Source organism: Mobula birostris, chromosome 15 (genome assembly GCF_030028105.1).
Source record: "Mobula birostris isolate sMobBir1 chromosome 15, sMobBir1.hap1, whole genome shotgun sequence".
NCBI lineage: Eukaryota > Metazoa > Chordata > Chondrichthyes > Myliobatiformes > Myliobatidae > Mobula > Mobula birostris.
Genome location: NC_092384.1, coordinates 5,805,998 through 5,823,548, shown reverse-complemented (window position 1 = coordinate 5,823,548; position 17,551 = coordinate 5,805,998). Strand labels below are relative to the sequence as shown.

Genomic DNA, 17,551 nt, shown 5'->3' with positions numbered 1-17,551 from the left:
ATGGGATGTGGAATTAAAATGTGTGACCACTGGGAGATCCTGCTTTCTCTGGTGGACAGAGCGTAGGTGTTCAGCAAAGCAGTCTCCCAGTCTGCGTCGGGTCTTGCCAATATATAAAAGGCCACATCGGGAGCACCGGACGCAGTATATCACCCCAGCCGACTCACAGGTGAAGTGTCGCCTCACCTGGAAGAACTGTTTGGGGCCCTGAATGTTGGTAAGGGAGGAAGTGTAAGGGCATCTGTAGCACTTGTTCCGCTTACACGGATAAGTGCCAGGAGGGAGATCAGTGGGGAGGGATGGGGGGGGGACGAATGGACAAAGGAGTCGCGTAGGGAGAGATCCCTGCGGAAAGCAGAGAGAAGGGGGGAGGGAAAGATGTGCTTAGTGGTGGGATCCCGTTGGAGGTGGCGGAAGTTACGGAGAATACGCAAAGATGACGGCCGAGGATCCCCTGCTGACCAGAATCAACCCTACCGAGCGAAGCTTCTTTAGAATTGTCTTGAAGATCCTCTTGAGGCTGTTGTTGTGTGATACAGTTTGTGATTTTGACCATGGTTTTCTTAGCAAATAGCAACGGTGGTTTGCTATTTCCCACCATTGGGCGAACTAAAGAAATCGCCATTTCTCTTTCCAAATGTACATCCGCGTATACTATAGCCGTTGATATTTGAGGTCGTAGCTGATCCGCCTCTTCCGTCATAAGTTCAGTTACTGAACCTGCTGGATCTGCCGTTGGCCTTTGCTCGTATCCTGAGCAGGAACCCTTGCAGGTGCTACCGTTCTGGGTCAGAGCGGCCCTGGGACTCCACTTTCCCCAAAGCTCTGAAAGTCGCCAATCAGAGCCTCATCACCGGTTGCAGTTTAGAGTCATACCCAGGACTAAAGGTCTCTCATAAAAGGTTGAATCAGAAGATAAAGATGTATGGGATCCAGACTGAATTGCAAGTTTGGATTCAGAACTGGGTTGCCCATAGATGTCTGGGTAAGGGTGGAAGGCTGTTCTTCTGACTTGAGGTTAGTGACCAGTGGTGCTCCACAAGGATTGGTACTGGGACCTCTTGATTATGGCCACTTCATTAAGAACAGGAGTGGAAGCTGGTATAATCTTCTGCTGCTGTATCCCATCCACAGTACATTCAGAGATGCTCTTCTGCACAGCGCTGAGGTAACGTGTGGTTATTTTAGTTACTGTCACTTTCCTGTCAGGTTAAACCAGTCTGGCCATTCTCCTCTGATCTCTCTCATTAACAACATTTTTTTTTTGTTTTTTCACACCATTGTCTGTAAACTCTAGAGACCGTTATCTGTGAAAATCTCAGGAGACCTGTAGTTTCTGAGATACTTCATGCTGTCTGGCATCAACAATAATTCCATAGTCAAAGTCACCTGGATCACATTTCTTCCCCATTCTGGTGACTGGTCTAAACAATGACTGAACTTCTTGACCATTTCTGCAAGTTTTTATGCATTGAGTTGCTGCTTCATGATCGTCTGATTAGATACTTGCATTAATAAATAGGGGTACAGGGGCACCTAATAAAGTGGCCACAGAGTGTATATCAATGGCTTGGATGAAAATAAAGATGGGTGGTTTAGCAAGCTTACAGACGACACCAAGATTGATGGAGTCGTGAACTATATCAAATAATACAATAGGATATAAATCAGTTCCAGATGTGGGCAGAGAAGTGGCAGATGGAGTTTAATTCAGCTAAGTATGGAGTGTTGCAGTTCGGGAGGTCAACTGAAAGGAAAAATTTTACGGTTAATGGTTAATCCTTAATAGCACTGAGGTACAGAGAGATCTTGGGGTCCATGTCCATAGTTCACTGAAAGTGTCTATGCAAATTGATAAGGTGGTAAAGAAGTCGTATGTATGGCACGTTTGCCTTAGTGGGTAGGGGTGTTGAGTACAAGAATAAGAAAATCATGCTGCAGTTATAGAAAACTTTTAGTTGGATCGCACTTAGAGTATTGCATACAGTTTTGATTGCCCCCATTATAAGATGGATGTGGAGACTGTAGAGCTGATACAGAAGAGGTTTATCAGGATGTTGCCTGGATTTGAGGGGATAAGCTATAAAGGAAGGTTGGACAAACTTGAATTTAATAAAAAGGATCTAGTGCTTTCCCAGAGTATATAAATACCACAGGACTAGACATGCCCAGGCATCATCCCTGAAGTAGATGGCAGAGTTTGTCATTAAGATGTCAGTTATAATTGATATCTATATCCAGCTGGAAGTCTGAGAAGAGTTAATTCGTCAAACTTGATTTGTTCTCTCTCGAGCATCAGAGGCTAAGAGGAGATTTGATAAAGGTTTTTTTTTAAATTATGAGAGGCATAAATAAGGTAGACAGTCAGAATCTTTCCCCAGGGTAGAATTTTCAAACACTTGTGGACATGCGTTTAAGTTTAAAAGGGGTAGAGAATTTAAAGGAGGAGCGAGAGACAGTTTTTTATATGTAGAGAATGGTAGGTGCCTGCAATGGGTTACCAGGTGTAGTGGTGGAATCAGGCAGCTTGCTGGAGTCTTGTGAGGTTTTTAGATGTGAAGGACATGGAGGGATATGGATGATAAACAGGACGAGGACATCTGGTAGAAATTGGCATCGAGGTCAGCACGGTTTCCTGGGCCAAATGGTTTGCTCTGTGCTGTAACATTTACATTCTGTGTTCTGTTAATTGTGTTTGTGGTTGTTCTTCTTATCTTACTGACTAATCAATATCAAACTGTAGCCTGGCTGTCTTCCTTGTTATCAATAACATTACTGATTTTTATGTCATCTGCAAACTTACTCATCATACTTTTTACATTTACCGTTTGTGTATCCAGATTGTTAATGTACTGTACATAGCAGCCTGGTAAGAACCTCAGCACCAACCTGGTTACAGGGTTCCAGTCACAAAAACAGTCCCCTACCATCACTCTGTTTCTTATTACAAGCTAGTTTTTATATATACACTCAGTGGCTACTTTATTAGGTGCACGTGTACACCTGTTTGTTAATGAAAATATTGAATCAGCCAATCATATAGCAGCAATTCAATGCATAAAAACTTGCAGAAATGGTCAAGAGGTTCAGCAGCTGTTTAGATCAGCCACCAGAATGGGGAAGAAATGTGATCTAGGTGATTTTGACCATGGAATGGTTGTTGATGCCAGATGGGGTGGTTGAATATTTCAGAAACTGCTGATCTCCTGGGATTTTCATGCACACCAGTCTCTAGAGTTTACAGAGAATGGTGTGAAAAACAAAAATAAACAGTGAATGGCAGTTCTGTAGCTGAAAACACCTTGCTAATGAAAGAGGCTGGAGGAGAATGACCAGGCTGGTTCAAACTAACAGGAAAGTGACAGTAACTCAAATAACCACGAGTTACAACAGGGGTATGCAGAAGAGCATTTCTGAATGTGCAGCATGTCAAACCTTGAAGTGGATGGGCTACTCCTGTACCTAATAAAGAGGCCACTGTATAAACAATTTGCCTAATTGCCCTGAATCCCACAAGGCTAATCTTTCTGTTCAGTATCTCATATGGGACCTTGTCAAAGGCTTTACTGAAGACCATGTAGACTATATCAACTATACTGTCTTCATCAGTAGATCTTGTTCTCTTTTTGAAACATTCAATCAAATTAGTTAAATGTCTTTAATTAATTCCCGCCTTTTCACCTGTAGATTAATCCTGCCCCTCAGTTTTTCTAATAACATTCCTACCAATGATATTAACTCATACATACATAATTACTGACTTATCCCAGCTGCTCATTTTAAATAATCATACCACATTTGCTGTCCTCCAATCACTTGTAACCAACAATGATTTTAAAATCTATATTAAGCTGCTTGATTTGGAATAGCTTTCCACAACAAACTGAATAGATGGTTACTTATGTGAATTGCAAATTAACTTGACATTCAAATACTCAGACCAATCTATCATCTTCAAAATCTCAATTGGCTTTCAGCAATCCCAAGATTCCAGTTTACAATTAAACTTGTACTTAATATTGATGGCAAGATGTCGCAGTTGTGCCTAATCATTATGTTTCATTCCACAGTTCAACGACTTTGAGATATTCACTGTGCATCTCTTGGAATGACTGTGGTATATTTTTATGCAGAACTGTATCCCTTATTAGCAAATGTTGAAACGGAATTAACTGACATTTGTGCATCATCTGTAAAATCAGTAGTTTGATTTTTTGAAGATTCTCTGCAATAATCTATGTTTATGAAACACTCTTAGTTACAATTGCATTTGTTCTAACTCAGCTGATTTTTATGGCACGTATTGACTTTAAAATGACAGCAGAAGATTATATCTGTAATTTTGAAAACTTAGTTTATAAAGATGAATAATTGGCAGATCTGTATTGGTGCAAATTGGAATTACTGTAAATTATCTAGAAAAGATCATTGATGAAAACAGTGGAGAGATAATTTCTGGTCTGAGTAAGATGATTTGACCTATTGAAACACTGGCTTTGTAGCCTTTTCCTGCTTTTGTTCCTGAATAAATCTTTGTTTTTGCAGTATTTTGTCCTGTTGAGGATTAAGTATCATAAGTTTTGGTGCACTAGGTAAAAAGCCATTATCATGGTAAATAGATACGTTTGTTTTTCAGATTTTGCACCTGATGCCATCATCCAGTATATAAGGTTATAACTCTGCTATGTTTTGTTTTCATAAGCCTACAATATCATGGTTTTTGTCAATATAGCTGGAGGGATGGTACCATGCTTTAAAATATATACTGATGCTCTTGAATAACCAGCTGTTGCCTATTTGCTGGCTTGAGCTTATAATTGATTTCTTCAAGCAGCACACATCAAAGTTGCTGGTGAACGCAGCAGGCCAGGCAGCATCTCAAGGAAGAGATACAGCTGACGTTTCGGGCCGAGACCCTTCGTCAGGACTAACTGAAGGAACAGCTAGTAAGAGATTTGAAAGTGGGAAGGGAAGGGGAGGGGGAGATCCAAAATGATAGGAGAAGACAGGAGGGGGAGGGATGGAGCCAAGAGCTGGACAGTTGATTGGCAAAGGGATATGAGAGGATCATGGGACAGGAGGCCCAGGGAGAAGGAAAAGGAACATTAACTTCTCAAACTTCCGCTAGTGCCCCACCTCCCCCTCGTACCCCATCCGTTATTTATTTATATACACACATTCTTTCTTTCTCTCTCCTTTTTCTCCCTCTGTCCCTCTGACTATACCCCTTGCCCATCCTCTGGGTTTTTCCCCTCTTCCCCCTTTTCCTTCTCCCTGGGCCTCCTGTCCCATGATCCTCTCATATCCCTTTTGCCAATCAACTGTCCAGCTCTTGGCTCCATCCCTCCCCCTCCTGTCTTCTCCTATCATTTTGGATCTCCCCCTCCCCCTCCCACTTTCAAATCTCTCACTAGCTCTTCCTTCAGTTAGTCCTGACGAAGGGTCTTGGCCTGAAATGTCGAGTGTACCTCTTCCTAAAGATGCTGCCTGGCCTGCTGTGTTCACCAGCAACTTTGATGTGTGTTGCTTGAATTTCCAGCATCTGCAGACTTCCTCGTGTTTGTGTTTTTAAATTGATTTCTTCAACCTGGTAAGTTTTAAGGATCAATCAATCTTCTCTTGTCAGAAACAAGCTGAATTCTCAGGGTAACAGTTGTAATGTTTCCAACAGTTTTTTTTTAAACACACTTTCCGATTTTCCTTGCAGCTGACTCCATCGGCATTCATGAGGGAGATGTCTCTCGATACCAAACAAAAGTTAGCAGCCACTCGTGAGATGCATCTTCCTCCCATAGTTGAACTTCTCGATGTGACTGACACCGCACTGCAGAAGGTACAGTTCATTTTCATTGCATTTTTGAATGATTCTAAACTAAATTAGGTGCAAGATTTTACAGAATCTTCTTTATTTTGATAACTTGGTTTAATTTTTGTTCAGTGCACTTATTTGGGATTCTTGCTATGATATGCACCTTTTTTTTGTTAGAAAATTACACCTTGTCTGGTTTTCCCGGATTTACTGGCGCAGTGCTCCTTATATACTGTGCAGTGGTGCCTTAGAACAGATGACAAAGGAGGTCACAAAGTGGTGTACAAATCAGTGATGTCCAGGATGAGACGTAATAAAAGAAACATGGCATCCAACTAATCCATGTAGACTCGCACAAATAACATTGTGTTGACCATATTCATCCATGCTGACTGATGGATGAATATAGGCTGTGAAACAGAGGATAAACACTCCTCTGTTTGATATTTTATACCTGCCTGAGAACATAGGTAGGGACTTGTACATTTTGTTTGAAAGACAGTAGCTGTGACAGTGAAACTGGATTATCAGTTAACTTTGTGCTCAACTTATAGTAGTGTGACCTGACTCCCAAATCGCCATATCTCAGTGACAAAAGGACTTTCAATTGAGCCTCCGTCAGTGTGGAAACATTTTGCTTCTAGATTGAAATCAGCAAGGGAGATGAGGCTGAGTACAGGGCTGCGGGAGGAAACTTTGTCACATGGTGTCAGCAGAATTATCTGCAGCTTAATGTGAAAAAGACTAAGGAGCCGGTGGTAGACCTGAGGAGGGCTAAGGCACCAGTGACCCCTGTTTCCATCCAGGGGGTCAGTGTGGACATGGTGGAGGATTACAAATACCTGGGGATACGAATTGGCAATAAACTGGACTGGTCAAAGAACACTGAGGCTGTCTACAAGAAGGGTCAGAGCCGTCTCTATTTCCTGAGGAGACTGAGGTCCTTTAACATCTGCCGGACGATGCTGAGGATGTTCTACAAGTCTGTGGTTGCCAGTGCGATCATGTTTGCTGTTGTGTGCTGGGGCAGCAGGCTGAGGGTAGCAGGCACCAACAGAATCAAAAAACTCATTCGTAAGGCCAGTGATGTTGTGGGGATGGAACTGGACTCTGTCACAGTGGTGTCTGAAAAGAGGATGCTGTCCAAGTTGCATGCCATCTTGGACAGTGTCTCCCATCCACTACATAATGGACTGGTTGGGCACAGGAGTACATTCAGCTGGAGACTCATTCCACCGAGATGCAACACAGAGCGTCATAGGAAGTCATTCCTGCCTGTGGACATCAAACTTTACAACTCCTCCCTTGGAGGGTCAGACACCCTGAGCCAATAGGCTGGTCCTGGACTTATTTCCTGGCATAATTTACATATTACTATTTAATTATTTATGGCTTTATTACAATTTAATTATTTATGGTGCAACTGTAACGAAAACCAAATTCCCTTGGGATCGATAAAGTATGACTATGACTATAAGCTGATGGACAAATCAAAATGCAACACGAGAAACGTAGAATTTCTTATGTACATGTTGGAATATGTGTAGCCCCTTTGTCCTGAATCATAAGATTTTTATTTTGGAAGAAATCCAGTTTAGATCTCAGTATTATGTGTCACTATTCAAGGTTTGCAATGAATATTGTCACATTTCATTTTCTTAAATGGTTCAATTTATCTTTATTGAGGCACAAAACTATGAATCAAGTGACTGACGTCAGTATTGAGGTAGCAGGCTGGAGATGCTGTTTGTTGCATGTACAGCCACAGATGAGCTTGAAGGGTATGGCCAGAAAAGCCCATTGTTGAGTGTTCAGATGCTCTGGATGGCTGATCTTTGGGCATTTGGTGACATGGTGTTTGCTTTGATTCCCAGAGCTTTACATAAGTTCTTGAAAAATGAGTAGGACCTAGAGAGTACCCATCTATGAAATCTGCAAACTACTTAATTTAGTTTTGCCTAACGCTGACAGAGGTCTACGTCACATTATGTCTCTCCGGCCCTCTTCTCATCTCTGAAACATATGAGCAGTAAAGATACCTATGTCAGACTATTGTTTATTGACCACAGTTCTGCATCCAATACTATTTTTCCAAGCAAAGTCATTACCCAACTCTGGACCCTGGGAGTTAATGCCTCCCTCTGCATTTGGATCCTTGATATTCTGACCAATAGACTGCAAACAGTAAGGATGGGCAGCAATACTTCCACCATGATTGTAATCATTTGGTTCTCCACAAGGTAGTGTCCTCAGCCCCCACTCTGCTCCCTGTACACTCATGACTGTGTGGCCAGATTCTGCTCCAACTCCATCTACACTTTAGTGGATCACATTTCAAATAACAATGTGTCTGAATAAGAACAAGATAGAGAGGTTAGTGACATGGTGTTATGACAACAACCTTTCCCTTAATGTCAACAAAAGAGCTGGTCATTGACTTCAGGAAGAAGGGCGGTGCACATGCTTCTATCTTTATCAATGGTACTGAGCTTGAGAGGGTTGAGAGTTTCAAGTTCCTAGGTGAGAACATCACCAATAGCCGGTCTTGGTCCAGCCACATTGATGTCATGGCCAAGAAAGCTCACTAACACCTCTGCTTCTTCAGGAGGCTAGAGAAATTTGGCATGTTTCCTTCAACTTTTACCAATTTTTATCAATGCACCATAGAAAGCATTTGCCTGGATGCACCACAGCTGAGTATGGCAACTGCTCTGCACGTGGAGAGGAGAATGATATATAGTTTCTATTTTTGTTACATGTACAGTTTAACTTGCCTTGAACAAATGATTTTAGGAACACTGAAAAATGGTCCATCTAGAGTCATAGAGTTGTACGATACAGAAACAGGTCTTTCAGCCTGTTTTAGACACAGCACTTCAGCCTGATAGCTTCACCTTCCACTGCATGGACTGGACAGCAGTGTCAAGAAAAGGTAGGGGTAGTTGTACTCACTGTGGTGCACATAAATGACAGTTCCTTCTCACTCCTGCTCACTTGACCTGGAACATCAAGTGGTTAGGTGTTGTGAATGAGGGAGTTTTCTGCTGTCACCCTGGTTGTAGTGAACATTCCATCCCCGGCCAGTGTCAGGCTGGCACTAGAGGAGTGAGTACCATGATCAACAGTCATGAGACACTGGACTCTGGTGTCTTCCTGGTCATTACGGAGGACTTCAACTTGGCCAGCTCAAAGAAAGTTCACCTACATATCACCTATGGAACCGGAGAAACCAACATACTCGACCACTGTTACACCCCCATCCAGAAAGCTTACAGTACTCACCTGCACTTTGGCAAATCTGCTCACTTGGCTGTACTTCTACTCCCACTCCCAGCATGCAGGCAGAGACTGAAGACTGCAGCACCAGTGGTGAGCAGCACAAGGTACGGTCAAGGGAGATGGTGGAGTACTTTGAATCCGTGAACCATATTCAGGGATCACCTTTGACTATGCCACAGTTGTCACCAATTTCATCAAGACCTGTGTGGATGAGTTTGTTTTCAAGACCATACCAAAACTGAAAGCTGTGGACGAACCAGGAGATTTGTTGTCTGCTGAGGTCTAGCTCTATGGTGTTCAAGACTGGTGATCCAGAACTTCACAAGGAGTCCAGCTATGACCAGTGGAAGGCAATCTTTTGAGTGAAAAAGCAGTTTCAAGGGAAGTTAGAGGCAGAATCAGATATACATCAGTTACAGCAGGGTTTACTGGCCAGTACTTCCTACAAGGTGAAACCTAACATCGTAAGTGGCTGTGATGCTTCGCTCCCAAATGAGCTTAATGCCTTTTATGCATGCTTTGAAAGGGAGAATAAAGCTATATCTGTAAGAAACAGTGCAGTATTTGGCGACCCCGTGATATCTGTCTCCGAGGCCGACATCAAAACATCTTTCAAAAAGGCAAAGCTTTGCAATGCATCAGGCCCCAATGGTGTACCTGGCAGGGCTCTGAAAACCTGTGTAACCAACTGGCTGGAGTGTTCAAGGACATCTTCAATCCCTCACTGCTACAGTCAGAAGTTCCCAGCTGCTTCAAAAGAGCATCAATCAAAGTGGTGAAGAAGAGCAGGGTGAGCTGCCTCAGTAATAATCACCCAGGAGTACTCGCGTCTACCGTCATGAAATGCTTTGAGAGGTTAGTCATTGCCTAGAGTGCCATCACAAGGGTGCATGTTTAACCCGCTGCTTTAATCTCTACACTCATGTCTATGTGGCTAGGCACAGCTCAAACACCATCTTTAAATTCGCCAAATATATAACTGCTGTTGCCAGAATCTCAGATGGTTACGAGGAGGCGTAGGGGAGTAAGATAGGTTGGTTGGTTGAGGGTGTTGCCACACAATCTTGTATTCAATGCAGTAAAACCAAGGATTTGATTGTGAGCTTCAGGAATGAAGAACGCACAGCAGTCCTCATTAAGGGGTGAGCAGCTTTATGTTCCTGGGTGTCAGCCCCTCTGAAGATCTATCGTAGGCCCATCATGTTGATGCAATTGGAAAGAAGGCATGCCAGCGGTTATGTTTCATTAGGAGTTTGAAGAGATTTGGTACGTCACCAAAGATACTAGCAAATTTCTACAGTGGAGAGCATTCTGACTGGTTGCTTCATCATCTGCTATGAAGGTTTCAGTGCATAGGATTGGAAAAAGCTACAGAGGTTTTATTTTAATACCTCTTATTGTAACTTATAGTTTTTAAAATGTATTGCACTGCACTGCTGCCACAAAACAACAAATTTCACTATATATATGAGTAATAATAAAGCTGATTCTGATTCTGTGTCAATGCCAACCACTTTTTACCTATCTACACGAATCACATTTGCCTACATTAGGACTTGTGTTTTTCTGTGATTTGCCCACTTAATTATTTATCTAAATTCTTTTTAAATATAGTGATTGTATCTGATTCCACTGCCTCCTTTATTAGCATATTGTAAGTATCAACCATTATCTGTATAAAAATCCCTTTTAAAACTTCTTCCTCTCATCTTAAACCAGTGTTATCTTGTTTTGATACCCCCTACTATTGAGAAGAAAAGTTTGATTAGCTACCCTACCTATGCCTCTCATAAACTTAAATATTTCTGATACTTATGTCAAATCACCACTAAGCCTCCTTCTCTGCAGGAAAACCAAACCCAGCCTATCCTATCCAATCCAAGAATCAGAATCAGAATCAGAACCAGGTTTAATATTACTGGCATGTCATGAATATCTCTACCTGTTATTGAATCTGCTCTGCACTTTGGTTAATGTAGCCTTTAGTTTGTTTTTGCATTGAAAATTTGATGTGGTTGTGTTCTGCATTATTAACTACATTGCCGAACTGATCATTGGAGAACAGTACAGTGGCTTCTCTTACAACACTCGGGGCATTATTTTTACACTCTTTGGAAGTCATGTTAAAGGCAGACAATGAGATGAATTAAAAAGCCTACAGGCTGCAGTAGGGAAGAATTTGGATGTTGATGTTCTGGAGAAGTACGAGTCACTATGTCATGATTTGAATTTAAGAAAATAGGAAAGCAAAGAGTTTCAGATGAAAGCTCACACACTGATTCTAGTAAAACTAAATATATGAAATCAAATAGCTTGTAAAAAAAAAGAGAGTTGATTGCTTTGGCCTTAGACAGCTGTTAGAGCTTGACTACAAAATAAATTCTCATAAGATGAAATGTCATTTTTGATCTTGGTGTATGTCAGCTGCCAATGTGCACTCACAGATGTGATTTTTGTTTGATTATGCCATTTTTCTTGACTTGGCTCAACTTAATGAATAATGACATGCTTAATTGAGTTATTAAGAACAGTTAGTGGATTAGCATTTGTGAAGCTTAAAGAACTGGGATTGCTCAGGTCTGTCAGCAGTGCTTTTCCTTTTTGAGTTGAGGTAAACACAGTCTAAGATACAACTATGAGTTTGTTAGATTGCCAGATTTCGGTCTTTTATTAAACTGAAGCTCATTATGCTTGTTTAGCTGACATTATCACAGTAATTTCAGTCAGAGGATCAACGATTTAAGGGATGTGTTTTAAAATAATGGATATTTGACATTGACCTGTTGTCAACATCTGTTTTCTCAGCTTTTACTGAATAGAAAGATACCAGCTTTACTCTTAATATTGTTGTTTTTCCATATGACTATGATTTAATAACTGAATAAAGCCCAGGAGTAATTCATTTTAATGAACCATGAAAGAAACTTTTGTTAGCATACCACACAAACATGCAATTCGCATTGACAGAGTAGGACAATACAGGTTATTTGCCAAAGCAAAGAAAATTCTTGAGAATAATAACAAAATAATTCTAGAATTGGTTACATCTACACTGAAAATAATAAACGGGAAAATTACAGTCAGTCCAGTGTATTGTTTCTCAAAGGCAGTTAAATAATACTTGCATTTTCTTCAATCTGCTGGCCTCAGAAATTGTGGAAGTTGATACTTTGAGGAATTGGGGTTGGGGTGGAGTGATTGCGTATTCTTCTCCAGGTGTAGTTTGTGGCACAATCTGTTTGTGAGCACCACCCTTCTTTAGGCCTTCCTCACTTTTTGTGTCCTTTCGATCCACTCTCCACGGGGCTGCTATCCCCTGGTACTCTTTTGGTTCATTAAAGTGAATTATTCCTGGGCTTTATTCAGTTATTAAATCATAGTCATATGGAAAACAACAATATTAAAAGTAAAGCAAAGGATCACTAGTATTCGCTCCGTTCAGTAAAAGCTGAGAAAACAGATGTTGACAACAGGTCAATGTCAAATTCCCATTATTTAAAAGCCCATGCCTTAAATCATTGATCCTCTGACTAAAATAACTGTGACAATATCAGCTAAACAAGGACAATTTTAACTTGCATTTCTGTGTATACTCTCTGGCATTACCTTTAGGTGTTCCTCTGCCTCCTTCCATGTTCATTAAGATCTTATTCTGAATCTTCCGCTTTTTCTCTTACTTTTTCCTTCTCTTTCTTTATCTTTTAACTCTTCCATCTCCTTTTTTTGATTCCTGAGCTATTTCTTCATGTGGCCCAATTTCTTTCCCAAAATTCCTGTGCCTCAGAAGGCAGTGGAGGCCAATTCTCTGAATGCTTTCAAGAAAGAGTTAGATAGAGCTCTTAATGATAGTGGAGTCAAGGGATATGGGGAGAAGGCAGGAACAGAGTACTGATTGTGGATGATCAGCCATGACCACAGTGAATGGCGGTGCTGGCTCGAAGGGCCGAATGGCCTCATCCTGCACCTATTGTCTATTGTCTAAAATGAAAAATAAAATAAGCAAATATTATCCAGTGTTATAGTTATTTAAATGCAAATTGGATATCTGCAGAGTAACAATTTTGAGGGTGGCAAATGAGGAAGAGGAAACTCAGTGAAAGAAGATTTCAGGAAAATCTTATTTGCAGCATTTATATACATTTTGTAACGTATAATAATTTTATGTCTTTGCATTGTCCTGGCATACAAGTCAGTGATAATAGAGCTGGTTCTGAGGCCGGGTTCTGTGAACATTTTTATTAGACTGAAGATGTCTTCATAAATTCAGTATAAATTTTGCTTGTTAATCTAACAAAATTCACTACATTTATTTGCATTCCATTAAAAAGGTTTGGATGTACTGAAACATCACACATCAAAGTTGCTGGTGAACGCAGCAGGCCAGGCAGCATCTCTAGGAAGAGGTACAGTCGACGTTTCAGTCCGAGACCCTTCGTCAAGACAGTACCCTCCTGACGAAGGGTCTCGGCCTGAAATGTCGACTGTACCTCTTCCTAGAGATGCTGCCTGGCCTGCTGTGTTCACCAGCAACTTTGATGTGTGTTGCTTGAATTTCCAGCATCTGCAGAATTCCTGTTGTTTGGATGTACTGAAACATTACATTTTACGAATAACACAGATGAAATAACAGACACATTTCTTTTCCTTTGTGTCTGATGTTTTGATAATAGTTGCATGATAACATGATTTATTTCCCAGAAAATTACCATTGCTGAAATGTTTTATTTTTTAGTATTGAATTACAGCGCAGAGTAGACCTGGCCCTTCGATCTGAGCCCTCTTGCAACCTTGATTTAACCCTAGTTTAATCACAGAACAATTTCCAATGACCAGTTCAAAGGACTCAAAGTACATTGATTATCAAAGAATGTGTGCAGTATTCTACCCTGAGATTCATCTCCAATAGACAGCCATGAAACAAAAAGCCATGGAACCCATTCAAACAAAAACATCAACAGCCCACACCACATGCAAGAAACAAATTGCACAAATGGTAACAAAAAGAACAAGTGAAAACACAGAATCTAAAACACAAAAACAAAAGAGCCCATATTTGGTTCAGCTCTGTGTTCCTTATCAGCAGGCTGCCCCGATTCAAAGCCCTGAAAAAAACATAATGTGAACTACAGTCCAATCCACGAACTGCATTGATTAAAATTTGCTCTGGCACCATCCTACCCCAGCATTGAGGGAGAGGGGGATCATTCGAATGCAGGGACCTTCCTTTGGGAGCAGCTAGGATGAGGGGGAGAGAGAGACCGTCACATGCAGACACTTGCTTTGGCAGCAGTTAGCGAATGGCTGGTAGACTGCATTGAACACTTACTCGCCTCGATATTTTCAAGCTTCCTCAATACATTAATCAGTGAGATCATTGAGAAATGGAGTCAACCATGGGCTCATGCACTGTTTCCAAGCGTCTTGGCCTCAAGGAAGCTGCTCGCCTCCTTGACCCCTCTCAGAGATAGCAAAGCACCAGATCGCTCAACCGGTCCGAAAACACACCATCAAACTGTAGATCACAGATTCCAACAGTAACAGAACCACATTTGAAAGAAAACAGAAAATGTGAAAGAAGCAGTTATGTGGAGCATCTTGAGATGTCACCTGTGGTAGTGCTGTTTGCTGGCGCCATTTTCTTCCAGTTTCCCAATGGTTACGTCTTTAGACTCTTTGAGGAAACTGGAGCACCAGGAGGAAACCCATGCAGTCAATGCAGTCATGGGGAGAATGTGCAAAATCCTTACAGACAGTGACAGGAAATGCTCAAACAGCAGTTGATACCATTGGTTAACAGGACACTGTTAATTATTTCAGTGACAGTTCTTAGTTGGACAATCCATGGCAAGAAGTGCGTTAGAGGGATAACTTTTAAACAGGACGGCGATTGAGATTCTAAAGGCAAAGTTTTGCGGCAATTTACGAGAAAGAACTTTGACCAACGACCAATTGGTGTTTGGGATTAGTTAGCAAGAGCAAATTAAAGGAAGGCAGTGGGTATACACTATCTGGTCCATGTCCACTATCCTATTTTGCTTCACACCTTTCAGTTTCCAAATGACCTTCTCTCTAGTAATGGTAACTTCACACACTTCATGATCCCTGATGCCAGGAACTTCCACCATACTGCTAGTATCTTCATAATGAAGACTGGTGCAAAATACTTATTCAGTTTGTCTGCCATTTCCTTGTCCCCCATTACTACACCTCTAGCACCATTTTCCAGCAGTCCCATGTTCACTTTTGTCCCCCTTTTACACTTTATGGATCTGAAGAAACTTTTGGTATTCTCTAACTTACTTTCATATTCCATCTTTACCTTAATTACTTTTTTAGTTGTTTTCTATTGGTTTTTAAAAGCTTCCCAATCCTCTAACTTTCCACTAATTCTTGCTCTATTTTATGCCCTCTCTTTGGCTTTCATGCTAGCTTTTACTTCTCTTGTTAGCCATGGTTGTGTCATCTTTCCTTCAAAATACTTCTTCCTCTTTGGAATGTATATATCCTGTGCCTTCCAAATTGCTTCCAGAAATCCCAACCATTGCTGCACTGCCCTCATCCCAACCGGTGTTCTTTTCTAATCAATTCTGGCCAACTCCTGTTTCACACCTCTGTAATTCCCTTTACTCCACTGTAACACTGATACATCTGACTCCTCAAATTTCAGGGTGAATTCAATCGTATTATGATCACTTTCCCTGAAGGGTTCTTTTATCTTAAGCTCTCTAATCAATTCTGGTTCATTGCACTGCGCCCAGCTTAGAATAGCCAATCCCTTAGTGGGCTCAGATACAAGCTGCTCAAAAAAGCCATCTCATAGGCTGTCTAGAAATTCCTTCTCCTGGGATCCAGCACCAACCTGATTTTCCCAATCTACCTGCATATTGAAATCCCCACGACTATTTAAGTATCGTACAATACTTATTTTAGTATTCATTTTCTATATCCCATTGTAATTTGTAGACCACATCCTTAAACCTGTTTGGGGGTCTGTCTACAACTCCCAAGTGTTCCTTGCAATTCCATAGCTCTATCCACAAAGATTCAACACCTTCTGATTCTATGTCACCTCTTTATAGGATTTGATTTCATTTTTTACCAACAGAGCAGCACCGCCCCCTCTGCCTTCCTGCCTGTCCTTTCGATACAATGTGTATCGTTGGACGTTAAGCTCCCAGCTATAATCTTCTTTCAGCCATAATTCAGTGATGCCTACAACATCATACATGCCAATCAAACTGTGCTACAAGTTCATCTACCTTATACCATGTACTGTGCGCATTCAACTACAACACCTTCAGTCCCGTATTCACCCTTTTCGATTTTGTCCGCCTCTTACATTGCAACTCATCCTGTTGACTGTGATTTTGCCCTAGCAGCAGCCTCTCTACGCTATATATTGCCTCTGTTTGTAAACCAGCTACCCCATCTTCAGCATTATCACCTGCTTTTCCTACGATACTTCTTGCACTGAAATATATGCAGCTCAGGACACTAGTCGCACCATGCTCAATGTTTCTATTCCTAACTTTGTCTGACATCTGCCTCCACAACCTGTCCACTAACTGTTCTGATACTCTATCTTTCTTTTTCAATCTTTTTATTAGTTTCATAAAATATAAACATAGCATAGCAATAATACAAATAGTAGGAGATACATTGTTGTACTTAAAATGAGTAATTGTAAGACCAAATAGTATAAATTGACAAAACTCCCAATCGTGTAGGATAACAATGAATAATACAGGACAAAAAAAAACTGGAAAAAAATCATGAAAAAGAAAAAAAATAGAAAAAAACAAACCCCACCCCAAAAAAAAACTAAACTAAACAGGATTAATCAACTAAGCTAAAAGACTTGGGCAATTCTAACAACTTAAAAATGGAAAAGAAGAAAACCTTAGTGTCGACGACTCCATTCCTCTCAACCAACAGTACAGAGAAATAAAATAAGTTTGGAAATGGTCAAATTATATCATATGAAAATGCTGAATGAATGGCCTCCAAGTTTTTTCAAATTTAATGGAAGGGTCATAAACCACACTTCTAATTTTTTCCAAATTCAAACACAACATAGTTTGTGAAAACCAATGAAATACAGTAGGAGGGTTAATCTCTTTCCAATTCAGCAAAATGGATCTTCTAGCCATTAAAGTAAGAAATGCAATCATCCGGCGTGCTGAATAGGTTAAATAATTTGAATCTATCATTGGTAATCCAAAGATAGCAGTAATTGGGTAAGGTTGTAAGTCTATATTCAAAACCGTTGAAATAATATCAAAAATATCTTTCCAATATTTTTCCAACAAAGGACATGACCAAAACATGTGAGTTAAAGAAGCCATCTCGAAATGACATCTATCACATATAGGATTAATATAAGAATAATAACGAGATAGTTTATCTTTGGACATATGAGCCCTGTGCACTACTTTAAACTGTATCAACACATGTTTAGCTCAT

General features: G+C 40.7%; 1 protein-coding gene across 8 annotated transcripts in view; it reads left to right on the top strand.

Annotated features, from left to right (window-relative positions):
- Positions 1-17,551, top strand: part of hydin (HYDIN axonemal central pair apparatus protein) — a 981,559-nt gene that overhangs the window by 40,934 nt on the left and 923,074 nt on the right. For all 8 annotated transcript variants that reach the window (XM_072279252.1, XM_072279251.1, XM_072279249.1 and 5 more), the window contains exon 3: positions 5,708-5,833. In XM_072279252.1, the coding sequence (XP_072135353.1) occupies positions 5,708-5,833 (126 nt within the window). The remainder of the gene's footprint in view (positions 1-5,707; positions 5,834-17,551) is intronic.